This window comes from Salvelinus namaycush, chromosome 31 (genome assembly GCF_016432855.1).
Source record: "Salvelinus namaycush isolate Seneca chromosome 31, SaNama_1.0, whole genome shotgun sequence".
Classification (NCBI taxonomy): domain Eukaryota; kingdom Metazoa; phylum Chordata; class Actinopteri; order Salmoniformes; family Salmonidae; genus Salvelinus; species Salvelinus namaycush.
Window position 1 is genome coordinate 19,468,766 of NC_052337.1, and position 18,450 is coordinate 19,487,215.

At 42.3% G+C, this 18,450-nt stretch overlaps 2 protein-coding genes across 3 annotated transcripts in view; both read right to left on the bottom strand.

The window, feature by feature from the left end:
- Positions 1-5,234, bottom strand: part of prrc1 (proline-rich coiled-coil 1) — a 44,264-nt gene extending 39,030 nt beyond the window's left edge. Inside the window, exons 1-3 of one of the 2 annotated variants that reach the window (XM_038970022.1) lie at positions 4,899-5,234; positions 3,814-3,926; positions 2,327-2,737 (exon numbers count right to left, since the gene is read on the bottom strand). In XM_038970022.1, the coding sequence (XP_038825950.1) occupies positions 2,327-2,737; positions 3,814-3,910 (508 nt within the window). In that variant the 5' untranslated portion in view covers positions 3,911-3,926; positions 4,899-5,234. The remainder of the gene's footprint in view (positions 1-2,326; positions 2,738-3,813; positions 3,927-4,898) is intronic. The other variant, XM_038970021.1, reaches the window with a different exon arrangement.
- A 7,991-nt stretch (positions 5,235-13,225) lies between these two features.
- megf10 (multiple EGF-like-domains 10) overlaps positions 13,226-18,450 on the bottom strand; it is a 60,905-nt gene continuing 55,680 nt past the window's right edge. Inside the window, exons 13-21 of the mRNA XM_038970066.1 lie at positions 16,880-17,008; positions 16,574-16,702; positions 16,145-16,273; positions 15,544-15,771; positions 15,165-15,298; positions 14,188-14,311; positions 13,905-13,949; positions 13,596-13,799; positions 13,226-13,392 (exon numbers count right to left, since the gene is read on the bottom strand). Of these exons, the coding sequence (XP_038825994.1) occupies positions 13,226-13,392; positions 13,596-13,799; positions 13,905-13,949; positions 14,188-14,311; positions 15,165-15,298; positions 15,544-15,771; positions 16,145-16,273; positions 16,574-16,702; positions 16,880-17,008 (1,289 nt within the window). The remainder of the gene's footprint in view (positions 13,393-13,595; positions 13,800-13,904; positions 13,950-14,187; positions 14,312-15,164; positions 15,299-15,543; positions 15,772-16,144; positions 16,274-16,573; positions 16,703-16,879; positions 17,009-18,450) is intronic.

Genomic DNA, 18,450 nt, shown 5'->3' on the forward strand with positions numbered 1-18,450 from the left:
TCACCAACTACTCCTCTGATAGAGTTCAGTGTGTCAAATCAGATGGCCTGTTGTCTGGACCTCTGGCAGTCTCTATGGGGGTGCCACAGGGTTCAATTCTCGGGCCGACTCTCTTCTCTGTATACATCAATGATGTTGCTCTTGCTGCTGGTTATTCTCTGATCCACCTCTAAGCAGACAACACTAACCTCCAGACGAGCTTCAATGCCATACAACTCTCCTTCCGTTGCCTCCAACTGCTCTTAAATGCAAGTAAAACTAAATGCATGCTCTTCAACCGATCGCTGCCCGCACCTGCCCGCCCGTCCAGCATCACCACTCTGGAGAGTTCTGACAGAATATCTGGACAACTAAAAAAACCTAAGTGTCTGGTTAGACTGTAAACTCTCCTTCCAGACTCACATTAAGCATCTCCAATCCAAAATTAAATCTAGAATCAGCTTCCTATTTCACAACAAAGCATCCTTCACTCATGCTGCCAAACATAACCTCGTAAAACTGACCATCCTACCGATCCTCGACTTCGGCGATGTCGTTTACAAAATAGCCTCCAACACTCTACTCAACAAATTGGATGCAGTCTATCACAGTGCCATCTGTTTTGTCACCAAAGCCCCATACTACCCACCATTGTGACCTGTACGCTCTCGTTGGCTGGCCCTCGCTTCATACTCGTCGCCAAACCCACTGGCTCCAGGTCATCTACAAGTCTCTGCTAGGTAAAGCTCAGCCTTATCTCAGCTCACTGGTCACCATAGCAGCACCCACCCGTAGCACACGCTCCAGGAGGTATATCTCACTAGTCACCCCCAAAGCCAATTCTTCCTTTGGCCGCCTTTCCTTCCAATTCTCTGCTGCCAATGACTGGAACGAACTACAAAAATCACTGAAGCTGGAGACATATCTCCCTCACTAGCTTTAAGCACCAGCTGCCAGAGCAGCTCACAGATCACTGCACCTGTACATAGCCCATCTGTAAATAGCCCATCCAACTAACCTCATCCCCATACTGTATTTATTTATTTATCTTGCTCCTTTGCACCCCAGTATTTCTACTTGCACATTCATCTTCTGCACATCAATCACTCCAGTGTTTAATTGGTATATTGTAATTACTTCGCCACCATGTCCTATTTATTGCCTTACCTCCCTTATCTTACCTCATTTGCACAGACTGTATATAGATTTTTCTACTGTATGTTTGTTTATTTATTCCATGTGTAACTCTGTGTTGTTGTATGTGTCGAACTGCTTTGCTTTATCTTGGCCAGTTGCAAATTAGAACTTGTTCTCAACTAGCCTACCTGGTTAAATAAAGGTGAAATACATTTTTTTTTTTTTTTTAAAGAGGATGGCGAAGGAGAATGCTTAATGGGTGTAGACAAAGAAGAGCTCTCCATAGGTGTACCAAAACATTTTCTCAAAAGTGTGGTTATAAGTTTACCAACTTTCAAAGCAGAATTACTTTCCCATTGTTCTTCAACTGCAGTGTATGATATACCATTTTCTAGCTCTGAGTCTAAACTTTTATACAATTTAAAAAATACAATTTCAAATGTTGTTACATAAGACCGAATCGAGGCGGTCGGTTACAAATGCTCACTAACAGATGAGCAAATGTGCGCATAACATTTGAGAGACATACGCTCTTTTGTGCATGTATATACATATTTACAACTGACAAAAATAGATATCCATTGGGGTGTGGGCAGGCTAAATAAAATGTCCATAAGGAGAGTGGGTAGGACTAGTGGAGTAGGTTGCGTGTGTCTCTTCTCCATGTGCGTTTCTGTGTCTGTGTGTCAAGCCCTAGAGAGGGCCAACCCGGAACCTGGCAGTCCACTGAGCCTCTCAAATTGGTGGGCTTATTTCCCTCTCAGCTTGACCACAGATAATAGCTTTCCCTTTAGCCCACTGACCCCTTCCCCATCCCACACACAGAGGGCAGAGTAAAAGTGCCAGACTGATGACCATGATTGAATGTGCATTCTAAGAGATCCAAGTCAGAGAATATCTTAAGGTTATCACCTGAAATTGTTCACCTTTCCCCATCACCATACATTGCAATGACAGTTCAGTTTAGCACTAAAAGGCATTGGAAGAGAGCACCTTGGACACACATTGACTTCCATTCAATTTCCAATTTACAACTCTTGTGTTGGGAATGATACACCCAGACTGAAGTCTCAGGCACTTTTCATCAAGAGAGGATGACCTAACAGACCAGAAGCTATTGATAATACCGAGGCCTTTGCAATCAGTTCAAATCGGCAAATATAGCCTACACCACGTGGCTACTTCAGCTCCGGCCCGTCGGCAGCCTTACCTGTAATCGGGGCGGCGCTGGAGAAACTGGGCATGAGCGGCGTCTGCGGTGTGCGTCCGGCGTGTCCCCGCGTGATGTCATAGCCCGCACTCATGGTAAAGCCTGTGGTGGGCGGGCCCATCGGTGGCGCCGACATCACCGGACCGGTCGGAGGCGGGGCCACAGAGCCCATCGGGGGCGCAGAGGGGTAGGGGGAGGAGAAGGCCATGGGGCTGGGGGTGTAAGGTGCTCCCCCGATGGGCGGAGGGGGGAAGGACAGGGTGGGTATGGGGCTGGCGAAGGGAGTCGGCGCGGAGGAGTGGATAGGGGGCATGGAGGTGGAGACAGCGAGAGGGACGGGGGTTGAGAAGCCCTCGGGGGCGAAGGTGGATATGCCGGTGGTTCTGGGGAGGGACAGGGGACTGGACAGGCCTGGAGAGGAACAAGAGAGTATTATTGAGTAACAAATAATAAGGTAAGTATGATAATGTTTAAAGGGATAATTCACCCAATTTACATGAAAGTAGGAGCGAAGACCCTACTGTACCAAATCTTAGCGTAGCTATATCTTCGAGTGTAAAACAATTCTCTATCACTAGCTATTGTTCCTTTAAACCCAACATAATGACTTGATAATACCCTAAGCACTACTGCATTGGCTGAAATGAATGGCTCGTTGTACCGCCTAGGCTACGTCGACATTCTGAGGATCTTCGGGATGTAATTTCCATTGTAAGAAATACAATGGACAGGCTGTGTTTCCATTGCACTATAACTTCAGAGAACATAATTTGCCCAAGGCTCCAATTATTTCTGTGAGAAGTATTGCTGTGTTACTGCAAAGTTATACAGTGAGCAGGTGATTATCAGAATTGACTTGCACAGTTCTGCCTAACAGCCGACCTTGTCCCTTTGTCCCACACAAACTCAAGGACAGACAGTCTCTCATGCCAATGTTCCAAGCACTAATCGCCTCCGCTGCTTTGCATCCCATTCCAACAACTGACAAACTATGACCTCAAGCCGTTGACCTATCTCTTGCTTGATGTTGTGACTACAGAGATACATACTGCTAGAAACTGAGGCTGTGTTTCATTGCAGAATGACACTCTCTCCCCTCTGTTCTCATTGTATGCCCACCTTACTTTCAGAGATCGGAAAGGATTGATATAGGTGAAAGCAACATAGAGAAGTCTAGGTGGAGCTTTTGATAATAGACTACTCTGTAAAGGAGAATGAATGAAGGCAAAAAGGAGTGGACAACTTTATGGAATGAAATGCAGCCCAGAAGATTGAACAGTTTTAAGATAGATATTTAGCATTAAAATTTAAGGCTGCATTTTGTGCCTTGGCTTAGGATATAGACCTAGCAGATTTGTAGGAGCAATTTCATGCTTTTGGTAGTCTACCGAACCAAAGCTGGACGTATAGCCTACATTTTGTGCCATTGGTGGAGCTACCAACATAGGTTGGAAGCAGTGCATCCACTGTATCAATGAGTGACTTACCCATAGTCAGGGGAGGGGGGTTGACTGCGGCTGCCATGCTAGAGGGAGGCAAAGGGGAGGCGGGTGGGGTGGTCTCTATTCCACTTTCTTCCATCATCTTCCCGGCCTTCGGTCTGCCACATCAAAGAAAGGACACATTATTAGACAACATAGCTTGAGTTCTTCGATGAGGCACGTTTAATGGTCTCTACACAAGACTAAGTTGGATGGCCAGAGGTCAGAAAACATGGGGGCTAAAGCTCCTAACTGATTGGATAATTGATATCCCATTGGCTCATGGCCCTCTCTCCACTGTAACTCGTCAGTTCTCTGGATAGGTTGGTATTCTTTATTCCAATGAAACGTAGGAAGCCGATGTAAGCCTGGTAATAAGAGAACTACTGGAGAACTAGGTATAAAGGTGAGTTCTGTATACACACACACTGACACTTTGTACACACAGAACGTGGCACTTTCATAACAAGCGTAACGTTACATCGTTGACATGATATTGCTAGAGTTACTGTTTTTGGTCATTGTATTATTACCTACTTTTATTATTCTAGTGTTTTTTTAAATGGTAGAAAGATAAAATAGTGACTGTCTGGCCTGTGCCAATACAACTCTTGGCAAAATGCCGGTTGTTAGCCAACAGTCAGCTGTTGCCACGTCTTCATCATGCAGAGGCGCACGAGTGTGCATCAATGGACAGTGTGCATGCATGTGTTTTACATGAAACTGTGGAGTGTAGACTGCTGTGCCATCAATAATAATTGTTCGCCTTTGATGTAACGTTATAAAATAAACAAATGTAACGAGTTTACTGAAGGCAACAGCTAGCTACCTCGTTCAGTTATCACCTTGTCAACTGCAACATAACTTTAAAGCCAACTAAACGCACAATTATTTCATAACTTTTAGGTTGTTTGCGAGCCTGAGGTTTTAGAACTAAGTTACTGTTAGCAAACTAGAGCTAGACGTGTAAGTTAGCTAGCAAACGTTAGTTATGCTGGTTCATGCTAGCTAGACTGATTTACCGCAAGACAAAGGCATTAATGTAATGACTGACTTATTTGCACTTGACATAAGCACGCTGAAGTACATACATTCCTACCTGAAATCTTGATATTCCAGAGAAACGAGTGGGGTGGAAAATCAATCACTTTCCAATGTATTGATCCAAAAGAGAAGTAGCAAACGCACTAACTGTGGAAAGATGGCCGCGTTCTAATGACGTCAGATATTGCCACGTATTACAAAAGTGGGATGAGCAGTCGGCTCGTGTTACAAATCCAATGTGTTCCTTTTTTTGTACCCTTAACTGTGTATACTTTACTGTATTTATACTTGGGATATCACTTTTCAACAGCAAAAGTTCCAAAATCGCTGGAGGAAGTAAAGTGACAGAACTATAGGTTAAAACTGTAACCCCGGTTCTCTGATAGTATGAGTGAGGTATTTCACTATGGGATACGCCTCCAGTTTATTCTTCAGAAGCCTTATTACACTACGCCAGCCATGATTGGCTGGACGTCGAGATGTGTGCGTCTGGGAAGGGTGTCCCTCCTACCCTATGCAGCTTCTCTGAGTCATTCAAGAATAAGCCAAACCTCTTCCTCGCTCATCCAAGGAGGGTGTTCTGGTGAAATATCTCACTCATACAATCAGAGAACCGGGGTTACAGTCGTAACCTATAGTTCTCTTTCAAGTATTTGTTTAGGTATTTCACTATGGGATATACTGACTTCCTTATTGCCAGACAAGCTTATCCTGACGACCGACTGCCTGTGCTATATATCCCACAAATGGGCATTGCCCCTCAGAAGATCCTACACGTAAATCAGTATACTCCAGGGTCGGTGCAGTGACATCGAGCCTATAAAACTTTGCAAATGTATGAGGCAAAGCCCAACTCGCTGCTGAGCAAATATCTTGGATAGAAATGCCCTTAAATAAAGCCCAGGATGTAGCCATTCCTCTAGTGCCGGTATTCCCAAACTGGGGTACGCGCAATGCCGTCGAAGGGGTCCATCACTCAAAGACATGTGGTACTGAAAATGTATATGGTTATATTATGTAAGAACAATGGTGCAACACTAATACAAATATTATTTCATAACAAGCGCGCTTTGTCCCGCTTTGGATTGTGGTCGCTGTCCACTGTTCTGAAACACGTCAGTACACTGTTGAATTGTCTCCTTTTCCCAGACCTGGTATTCCCAAACTGGATGCCGTCGGGGGTACGCCAAATAAAAATGTGATTCCCATGTAATTTATTTTTTGTAATAAAAAAATCTTCTCATTTTCAAACAGTCCATTTATATTTTCCAACGGGGCTATACATTTGGGTGAGTTTTTTTCTCTCACCTGAGTAGCCTTGTTTCACTGCCAAAATTATTGTCAAATACAAGTAGCCTAGTCAAATAATTAACATTCAATCACATTAACCGTGACTCTCTCGCGGGAATTCCACTAACGGTTTGTATGTAGCCAAATGTAGCTGCCGCTCATGTTTGTATCTGTACTGATGGCGCAAAAGCCATGACAGGTGTAATAAATACCATTTAAAATAACACAAGCATATTGCTATTACATTGTTATAACTAACTTCTTTCAAAACAGGGTTTCTCACAAACTCATAAACAGATACAGAGACCCACACACACACCCAAGGACAGAGGGCTGACGTAAACCTTTCATAAACACTGATAAGAAAAGGGTGCTTGGGTCCGCATTTCACGAGATAATAAGACACACACACACATACCCAAGGACAGAGGGCTGACTACGCACACACAAAATCTCCTGCTTAGCTGAACATTTGGTAACAAAGAACTTTTGCTACAAGACTCAGAAGGATGACGCCCAGCTCATCAGGACCAATCTGAGAAGACAACAACCTGTCCAGAACCAACCAGAGGACCAGAACTTCCAGACTCAACCTACTTTCTGTGCTGTATAAAATGTCTATGCACTCTGTTATCTGGGCTTTTTTCTGGAGGTTCATTATGAGCTGAATGAACGAGTCCGTATACGCTTGTACCAGATATCTTTACTCTTAAATTAAACTGTCGCTTGTCATACAATTTACCACCTTGTCTGAATCGATCCTTGACTGGCTCGCCCTTCTCCATATCCCATTATCAACACAGGGAGACAGTGGAGTGGTAACGCGTGTGCAAGCAGTTACTCCCGACATCACTTGGGTACACTGCAGCATCCACCGAGAGGCTCTTGCTGCTAAGGGAATGCCTGACAGCTTGAAAGACATTTTGGACACTACAGTGAAAATGGCCCCTGAACTCGTGTATTTTCTGCTCTATGCAACGATATGGGCAGCGACCATGTAACGATTTTACAACATACAGAAGTGCACTGATTATCAAGGGGCAAAGTATTGACACATTTTTTTGAATTGAGAGACGAGCTTAAAGTTTCTTTACTGACCATAATTTTCACTTGTCTGACCGCTTGCATGATGGCGAGTTTCTCACACGACTGGCCTATCTGGGTGATGTTTTTTCTCGTCTGAATGATCTGACTCTAGAATTACAGGGACTCTCCGCAACTATATTCAATGTGCAGGACTAAATTGAGGCTATGATTAAGAAGTTGGAGCTCTTCTCTGTCTGCATTAACAAGGACAACACACATGTCTTTCCATCATTGTATGATTTTTTTGTGTGCAAATGAATTCAAGCTTACGGACAATGTCAAATGTGATATAGCGAAGCACCTGAGTGAGTTGGATACCCAATTACGCAGGTACTTTCCCAAAACGGATGACACAAACAACTGGATTCGTTATCCCTTTCATGCCCTGTCTCCAGTCCACTTACCGATATCTGAACAAGAGAGCCTCATCGAAATTGCAACAAGCGGTTCTGTGAAAATTGAATTCAATCAGAAGCCACTGTCAGATTTCTGGATTGGGCTGCGCTCAGAGTATCCTGCCTTGGAAAATTGATGCCCTTTGCAACCATGTACCTATGTGAGAGTGGATTCTCGGTCCCTCACTGTCATGAAAACTAAATACAGGCACAGACTGTGTGTGGAAAAGGATTTAAGACTGAGACTCTCTCCAATACAACCCAACATTGCGTTATGAGCCTCCTTTCAAGCACACCCATCTCATTAACCTGTGGTAAGTTATTAACTATTTAAAATGAACAAATAAGGTTTTATATGTAAGATGGTTAAATAAAGAGCAAAATTATTGATTATTATTATTTGTGCCCTGGTCCTATAAGAGCTCTTTGTCACTTCCCACGAGCCGGGTTGTGACAAAAACTCACACTCATTCTTATGTTTAATAAATGTATAGTGTGTGAGTGGCAGGCTTACAACAATGGCAAAAAACAACATTTGAGAGTGCACTGACCCAGCTGCGTACCCCCTGTACGCAGCTGGACGTTGAATGTTTGAAGGGGTATGGGACTATTAAAAAGTTTGGGAACCACTGCTCTAGTGGAATGAGCCCGTAGGCCAGCAGGAGACTGATGACCCTTACTTGTGTAGGCCAAAGCAATTGCCCCACTATCCAGTGGCAGAGGCGTTGTTTAGTGAGCGCCTTACCTGTGTGAGGTTTCGCCCAGGAAACAAAACTGCAGAATTGATTCATATGTAGTTTTCCATTTTATTTTGATAAATTAGTTGCAAGCCTGAAGATGTAAAATGCATGCGCTAGCCCAGGGCCACGTTCTTGAACGTTGCAGATAGAAATGTGATGAATAGAGCTGATGTGATTTCTTATTCTACATGTCAGAGACATGTTTGTTCTACATAGCCTATTTCTATCTGAACGTTCCAAAATGGTCTGCTCTATCTTGGGATGTCCATATCCCATTGAAGTTGACATTTAAGGGGTTAAGTAAGAGTTAAGGTTAGGGTTAAGGTAAGGGTAGCAGTGTTGTGGTCGAGTCACTTAAACTCGAGTCCCAAGTCCCCTGTGCTTGAGTGGAGTCACTAGTCCCTATGGCTGAAATCAAGTCTAAGTCTAAGACCATACGAGTCCATCAATTTAGAACAGGTCTTTATTATGCAATTGTTTGTAGTCACCACCATGGCAGTATATCACCACTCCTTAATGGAAAACCTCACCTAATTTACTATTCATCACTACCTCACAAGTTATACTCAATACCTGTGCTTGAATACTTACACTGAACAAAAATATAAACACAACAGGCAAAAACTTAGTTCATATAAGGAAATCAGTCATTTTAAATAAATTCATTAGGCCGTAATCTATGGATTTCACATGACTGGGAATACAGATATGCATCTGTTGGTCGTAGATACCATAAAAAAAAGTAGGGGCGTGGATCAGAAAACTAGTAGGTATAAACCACCATTTGCCTCATGCAGCGCCACACATCTCCTTTACATACAGTTGATCAGGCTGTTGATTGTGGCCTGTTGAATGTTGTCCCACATCTCTTCAATGGCTCTGTGAAGTTGCTGGATATTGGCTGGATACTTGAACACACATCGATCCAGAGCATCCCAAACATGCTTAATGCGTGACATGTCTGGTGAGTATGCAGGCCCTGGAAGAACTGGAAAATGTTCAGCTTCCAGGAATTGTGTACAGATCCTTGCGACATGGGGCCGTGCATTATCATGCTGAAACATGAGGTGATGGCGGCGGATGAATGGCACAACAATCGGTCTCAGGATCTTGTCACGGTATCTCTGTGCATTCAAATTGCCATCGATAAAATGCAATTGTGTTCTGTGCCTGCCCATACCATAACCCCAACGCCACCATGGAGCACTCTGTTCACAATGTTGACATCAGCAAACCGCTCGCCCACATGACAACATGCATGCTGTCTGCCATCTGCCTGGTACAGTTGAAACCGTGATTCATCTGTGAAGAGCACACTTCTCCAGCATTCCAGTGGCAATCGAAGTTGTGCATTTACCCACTGAAGTCAGTTACGACGCCAAACTGCAGTCGGGTCGAGACCCTGGTAAGGACAACGAGCATGCAGATGAGCTTCCCTGAGACGGTTTCTGACAGTTTGTGCCGAAATTCTTCAGTTATGAAAACCCACAGTTTCATCAGCTGTCCGGGTTGTTGGTCTCAGACAATCTCGCAGGTGAAGAAGCCGGATGTGGAGGTCCTGGGCTGGCGTGGTTACACGTGGTCTTCAGTTGTGAGGCCGGTTTGACGTACTGCCAAATTCTCTAAAACGATGTTGGATGTGGCTTATGGTAGAGAAATGAACATTCAATTCTCTGGCAACAGCTCTGGTGGACATTCCTGCAGTCATCATGCTAACTGCACGCTCCTGCAAAAGTTGAGACAACTGTGGCATTGTGTTGCCAGACAAAACTGCACATTTTAGAGGGGCCTTTTATTGTCCCCAGCACTTGTGTAATGATCAGCTTCTTTATATGCCACACCTGTCAGGTGGATGGATTATCTTGGCTTGGTTAGAAATGCTCCCTAATAGGGAAGTAAACACATTTGAGCACAACATTTGAGAGAAATACATTTTGTGTGTGAATGGAACATTTTGGGGATGTTTTATTTCGGCTCATGAAACATGGGACTTTACGTGTTGCCTTTTATATTTTTGTTCATTGTATTTACTACACAAGTCAAACTCTCAGCTACTTATTTGTAATCACCTACTGATATTTGTGTAGTTTTTTTTATTGCATACTGAAGACTAAAGGTTGACTTGTCAGATCCTGGCTATGGGATGCAGGAGGGAAAGTGGGAGGATAGAGGAAGATGACATTCATGACATCCCCCCCCCCCCCCCCCGCAGCTCATCAGCTGATGTAGGCTAAGTGTGCCGGGTGTGGCACGTCCTTCCCACTGCTAGAAAACAGAACCATCGTTGCTCTGGGCACCTAGTGCTGCTAACATTCTGCTTATCGTAACCTATCCAGTCCAAGTGCAAATACAAGTCACGAGAAGGCAACTCCAAGTCACCAATGGTTGAGTCCAAGTAGAGTCACAAGTCATGAAAATCGGGACTCGGGTAGAGGTTAGGGTTAGGACCTCCCAAGGATCCCAGATAGCACTGACCGTTCCAAAACGTTGTGTCAAAGACAGTACAATATTGGGTTAGAAACTCTGTAATTGCGTCCTGTATCCCCAGGTGATGACATCTTCATCACTTCTCACTTTTCTTGTTAGCCTACGCATCATTAATTTATGTGCCATGAACGCAGGTCACATTTTTGTCATTTTATTGAAAAGCATTTGCAAATACAGTACATGTAACCTATTAAAAAACAAAAAAGAGACAAAATGCAATATTGAGAATGTATAACAAGTGGTATTAAAATTAAATCATTGTCATGAGATTTCTTTGGGGTGGAAAAATAAGTGTGAAACTTTTAGAAAAAGTCTACGTAGAATAGGGTGATTGAAAACAAACGAGCAAAAATATGTGTATATACATTTAGATTTACACGGGTCCAATTTGTCTGAAAAATATCAATAGCCTCAATAACACTAATCCTGAATTGTATTGTTTTTTAGTGACATGTTATTTATAACGCACTATAAACAATTAATGCTATAAAAACAATATATTGTTTGAGTGACTAGAGTGTTGTCAGCCTTCAAGAAACCAATGTCAAGCCACTGTCAAATGGTCATGTTGTTTCCTTGTGAACATTGCCATTTGTAAGAGAACAGGGATTTAATTATTATGGAATACTTTGTAATGAAAATAATTGAGTGAAATCTAGTCTTATCTACAGTTTGATATTTATGCTATTCTGATTGGACCTCGAAGAACAGAGCACAGGGTGTGATATATTAATAACATACAAAAAGGAAGGCATGGTGTGTTGTTGATTTATTTTTTTTACATCAACACCAAACATCACTTCTCGTTTTCAAGTGATTACAGCTATATACATCATTTTTGTACAAATACATTTCATATCTGGCTCAGAATAGTTTAAGACTTGTGGCTGTCTTTTAGGCCATTCATAATGTGTGAAAAGACATGCAGAATACACAAAGAGTTCTAAATCTAATGTTGAACAAATCCAGTATTTATGGAAATGTAGGCCTATACAGTATTTTCTGGAAATGTAGGCTTATACAGTATTTCATGTGAATCTTGAATTTGTCTCATATTGTTTTTTTGATAAGGTCTTTCATTTCATTGCGATGCAAAAGTCCAGCTTATGCATTATTACTACAAATGATGTATTATTTATTTCTTTTTTTAAATGATACTGAGCCCTTTTAATTGCACTGCATAAAAGTTCAATTACTATTACATACTTTAACAACAGAGTACATCATATTAATAGTTTTCCTTTTCTAAATTTGATTAAAAGTCAAAACACAATTTCACAGGTAATTGCCAATGAACTCATAGTTTATCTAATTATCTAATATTGGAGATATTTAATCATCTGGAGATATTTTAGTGGTCCTTCTTCAACATGCCTTCCTAACCAGGAATAAAACTCCACTCTTTTTCACAATTTAATTGACATAATGCTGACATGGAATGTTACGATGTTCTGCAGTCAGTTGTATGACCTTCCAGGAGGTTATAACAGGCTTTATGTAATTCTTATGAAGTGTCATGAAAGTATTATGGCAATACATTTAAACTTGTTCTCACAACAGTAACTGACACAAAACTCTAACTGCTTATAGTAATAGACCTCAAACTGTGCGATTGAATGCTTGCCACAATTCAACTATTTGCTCATAATCCACCACTAAAAGAGCAAAAGGAACTTAAAAGAAAAGTTTTACTATGACTTACTATGGCACTTAAACCTTTGGTTACTTTAGTATTGATGTCAGACTAAAAAAAGATTAAGATTTGTCAACAACAATAACAGTTACATTGTCTAACAAACAAACAACAATGCTCAATCGTACAGTACTAATAACAAAAAACAAAGGGGGAAAAAAATTAAGAAAAAAACTGGCTAAAATACTGGTAACTGGTTAATTAGCGGATTCCTAATACTGTTAAAGTTCACTTTCATCGTTACAATGATAAATTGAGGTTTGTTTTGTATACTATAGATTTTAAAAGGCAGGTGATGAGTCCCCGGTGATTGAAATGATTTACTGAACACTTCATATAGGAAAACCTGTAAAAAGCTGTATATCAATATTACTCAAGCACCTCAAAATACCAAACTTTTCACAAATAACAGTCATGTCTACATTGATAAAGAAAATTGTGAATGTGACACTTGAGGCAACATAATAGTTCCTCTCTCCGAAAGAAACCGTGATTAAGAATGATTATAGTGATAATAAAAAAACAAATGCAAGAAAACAATGGTGCAGCGAATGAGCATACAGTATGCCAGCAAATGAGGAGCATTCATTAGCTGAGCCATGGGTAGAGGGGGTGGGGTCCTTGATGAGTCTCTGGAAGCACATTCGCTTGTCCAACTCCTAGTGGCGGGATTCTCTGGTAGCTCATTCGCTGTCTAGTTCCTTGTGGGGTGACGGGGGGCTGTCCCGTGTGGGCAGGAGATCGTAGTGACAGGGGATGTGGCTGTTTTTTGGTAGGTCGTACGGGTCCTGGCCAAAGGGGCCGTGACCGTTGCTGTTCCCAGGTGAGTGGATGGCGTTGACAGTGGGCTCTTGAAATACAAGCATTTTCAGGTACTGTTAGCAACATAGCAATGACTATTTTTTTTAAACTTTGGGAATACTCATTTAATCTGAGTTTGTCTAACAGTATCACCCCCTCCCACATTTTTTTTTACCAGACAGGACCTTCAATGGTCATAATGGATAGGTATAGGCTAAAAATAAGAGAAACAAAAATCCTACTGTTCCTCACCGACTTCGTAGACGTTCTTATTGGTGGGGCTGGTGTTGTTGATTTCAGCATAGGGCGAGTCTCGCCGTGCGGGTGACTTCATCTCAACGTAGCCGCACTCTACTTTGGGCATCAGGAGGGGTGGGTCCTTGATTGTGGCGTAGGGATTCTCTGAGCTGTTGAGGGAGCAGGAGCTGGCGTGATAGGGCGTTCCCTTCACCAGGTCTGAGTGACATAGAAAAAGTCAGATATGGTATTCAAATTCAAACTGACCAACCTGTGTTTTATTATATACAGTATATGATATGATATACAGTAATAAGAGCCTACCTCTCAGGGATTTCCCCATGTATCGTCGGTCCACTCCGTAAGCTCCTGGTACAATAAAGAATGATATGAAAAATATATAAGTACATTATAATGATACATACAGCATTAAAACCCCTCACTTTAAAATAAGTGTGCAATATGTTTCTGTCTGTCTGTGTGTGCATGTGTGTGCGTGTGTGTGCATGTGTGTGTGTGTGTGTGTGTGTGTGTGTGTGTGTGTGTGTGTGTGTGTGTGTGTGTGTGTGTGTGTGTGTGTATAGTGTCCTGGTGTGTGTGATCTCACCCAGCTCGTTAAAGCAGCCCCCCTGTTTCCAGTCGGCAGGCAGGGTTCCAGTGTGGTCCGCTATGGGAAGCCTCTTCCTCTGGTCCACGTTCTTCAGGTTCACAAACAACTGGTTGTTCTTAGCCTTAAATACATCCCAGAACACCGTGGTTATGGTAATGATCCAGGCTTTTAACACATTATATGGAATTACTGATAATTATTGTTAGCTGTATGCTTTTGTTGTGGAAAAATGTTATTAGACAAAGTACAGTATCTTCATATATACAGTACCATAAGTATCAGTATGCAAGTTTCAAGATTTTTATTGTCACGTGTTGTGCAGTTTTTTATATGAAGTACAGTGAAATGCCTGTCTTGCTTGCTCTTTCTCAACAATGCAGTAATACTGTATCTTATGTAGCCCTTTCCTGTAGTCAATGACCAAAAGTGACCTCTTTGGCCTCATGGGTGGAATGTTATTCATATTTTTCATAATTAATAAATATACATTTTTTTTTTTTAAACAAAGGAAATACAGTGTTTCTATGTCAAACAGTTTTGTTATAATTCAGTCTTCTGTGATGTATATAAAGTGTAATATTGGGATGCAAACTCAAAATTGAATATATTTCAACTCTATATCTGATACGGTACAGGTGTTTTCTTTTCCTAAGCCCATAACCATGTGTGTGAAGTATACTTTTGTTTCAAAGTAGATTTGTTTAAGCTACCAAGACTGTGGCCCTGATTCAGCCCACAGCAGTAAAAGGTTTTAAAGTTGAAAAAACAACTATCATCTCGATGATTCAATCAAATAACATCTCAAATCGATTATATTTTACCTAGCGCTTTTCACCCCTCATGAAAATGTAGTTCAATAGGGAGGGTTTGTAAATGGTATACTAAGGGAATTGGCAAACTCAGTACACAGTTAAATGGCAAATATACCATCAAGCTAAGCTCTTTATCACAAGTGCATTAAAAAGGGGTCTCACCTTTCCGTAGGGTAGGTTGTTGACATGTGGGGGACTAGTGCACTGGGTCAGAGTGTGGTAACTGGGGTTAGAGAAGTAGTTGCTGTTGGGATGTCTGTTGGGATGTCCGGGTGTCTGACTTGTTTGTGGGTGCGCTGCATCTGAAAGACAGAGATAGACTGCTTACTTAAGTCAGAACTAAAAACCCTTTCATCACAAGTATAGCCACATTAGAATAAATGCTAGTAAGGGGAAGTGGCTATTCATTTATTTTCACAGTACTGTCATAGTGATATAATTTGACCACAGGATAAAAGTATGTGCAACTGAATTGAAAATATAGATAAAAGATGAGGCTATAGTACCGCCAAATGACTAGGGCAATGGTGCCTATGCTTACCGGTGATGGCGTAGTCGGCGGCGACGCGGATGGTGGGTGTGTAGGTGACAGCGGGCATGGTGGTCTCCTTGCCCTTCTGCTTCTTCCTGTACACAATGAAGAGGAGGAGAAGGAAGAGCACCAACAACACCAGGATGATGATTCCCGCAATGACGCCGATCTGGTAGGAGTCCACGGGCACTGCAGCGCTAGTCAGGCTGTTGGGGTTTCCCACGATCACCACCCCGGCTATGACGTGGAAGAAGGATTAAGTTAGTTTAATTGAATATGTCCTAGACCTAACTCAACTTTATTCATCCCCTCAGAAGCTATTGTTAGAGTGCAGGTGCCCTAATGCTACTTATCTTACTCTTACAGATTTGCAAGGGGACACTAACAAGGGCCTAGAGGTAGGGGCTAAGGATCAGTTTGGTATTGGGCCAGTATATTGATATTGTTCTTTGAGCAGCAGTTACGTGTCTGAGTCTGATCCCAAAGGTGCCAGGTTTGAATCACGCCTCGGAACCTTGCACCACCAAATAAACGCCACATTGGTGTCAGCAGTAGGATTCAAAACCATCTTATCAATGACAGGTTTGTTCTAATATGTAACTGTCTTCACCTTGGTCACACCTCACCCCCTTCCAGCCGGGGTTGCAGTAGCAAGTACCCGTCATGTGGTCACAGGTGGAGTTGTTCAGACAGTCGCAAACCTGACGACAGCCGTAACCATAGGAGCCAGGGGGGCATTCTGGGAGCAAGCAAGGTAATCGACAAGCATATTACAATCAACGTTACTCGTTTATTCTTTAACCATGCATTACTGATGTACAACACTGTACAGGAGAACTTGTCATGCTTCTCTGAGTTGGAGTCAAAATCATTACAATGCCAGTTAATTTAGGAGAATAATTTTAACATAAAGAGACAACTATTTACATTATGAGTATATTTCAATAACATGATTTTGACCCCAGCTCTCATTCCTATCATGTGTATCCTGTGTTCTGTAGTTATTCTGATGACACATAATCCTGTGGGGTAAACTCACTTTGCTCACAGTGGCGTCCCATGAAGCCGGTCCGGCAGGTACAATGGCCAGAGATGTGGTCACAGTCGGCTCCGTTCTTACACTGGCAGGTCTGGGAACAGTCCTTACCATAGAAGCCCAATGGACAGCCTGCAATGGATACATATACTATCAGTCTTAGGTCAGCATTTCATTGAAGTGTGGTCACATACAGCCTGTTATGAAATATAGTTTTACACAGGATCTAAATACAAAGTTTTATGACAGTGTGTCATGATGAGGTGGGCAGTGCTAGATGGGGTGTGTACTTGTGTGTGTGTGACTCACGTTGTGTACAGTAGAGGCCCGTCCAGCCCGGGGTACACTTGCACTCCCCGTCATAGGCACTGCAGTAGGCCCCGTTGTGACAGTTACACGTGTGGATACAGTTGGGCCCCCACTGACCAGGGGGACAAGCTGAAAGACAAGGACAACAACCACAGTATGAGCCTGGGGACGATGTTACAGTACACTAAAAGATGTTTACAGCACACACTATACAGAGTGGGGATTGAAAGCAGCAAGACTTCTGGTTTTACTTCCGCTTTATTCAGTAACTAATGTATAATTGGGAAAACCAGGGTGTGTGAACTATCTTGCTAACCAATGACAATATTTGAGCCACTGAGCAACAAAGAACCAGGACGAATAGAACATCAGCGGATCCTAGGCATTGAAAAGACGTCTTTTCAATCAAAAAGACATCTCCTCAACTAAAAATATGTATTTTCAACATCTTGTGCTCATAGGGTAAGGACTAGGAATGAACCACAGAAGTATTTCTATGGGCTGAAAATCCATGTATCATGAACCAACACCAGAGGGAGCCATAGTACATCAATCCCCAGACTGTCAGCCACACTACTACACCCAACAGTGCCCTATTATAAACAGAAAATGTTCTCCCTCAGAATGTCTTCCCAGGAATTCGTCCTGGAAAGTCCATGATGTAACATTATGCTGGGCGAAAGTTATCGGGCTACACGAGAGGTCGGCGTCAATACTACTTGACACTCAGAATGCGAAGCATGTTGCCCCACATCTGTGATTATGAGGCAGCCCATGCAGGGTATCCCAGGGTCCTTAAGACTGTGATGAGTTAGGGGGTCATGCAGATGTCAATAGGGGTCATGAGAGGTCAAAAGGGGTCACGGAGGTCTCCTCACTTGGCAGTAATGTGAGCCAGGCCGAGGGGCTAGCAAATGTCAGCGCCTTAGATAATGGTGTCAGAGACCGGTAAATCTAATGTGGAGAGTGTCTCGCTCAAAACACGTTCAGAGTCAGGGGTCGCAGTAAGTAGCACCTGTGGTCTGTCTTAATGGGCATTAATGGAGCTAGGAAGCTCAGTGGAGCTGGCGAGGGGCTTGTCATGTAGATTAGCAGAGATGGTAAATGTGTACAAAATGGAAGTGTTAAAAATGTTTTTGGTGTAATTAATCTAATGGTTTTGTAATTTGAGTTGTTTTGCTAAATTGAATAATTTTCTGTTATAGAAGATTATGACTTTCAGGACTTCTGACATGACTTGGTAGAACAGAGCAGGGAAATACTGGATTAGGAAATGTTCTTTAGCATGGAATGTTATCCAGATTCTAAGGATAGGATATACAATATGTTCAACATATTCTGCCATATTCTACCAATCCTAAGAAACAAACCTAATCCAGAAAATAAACGAGTTAATGTCAGTTCCATATTAAATCTAAGAAAACAATAGGATATCTCTCCATCTCTCCAAAATTGAATTTCAACTAATTTGCTGAATTGACCTAACTAAATAAGATGAACTCTACCACTCTGGGGATGCAGATAGACAGGGTCACACAGGCTTTTTACAAGACATTTCTGTGCCGAAACCG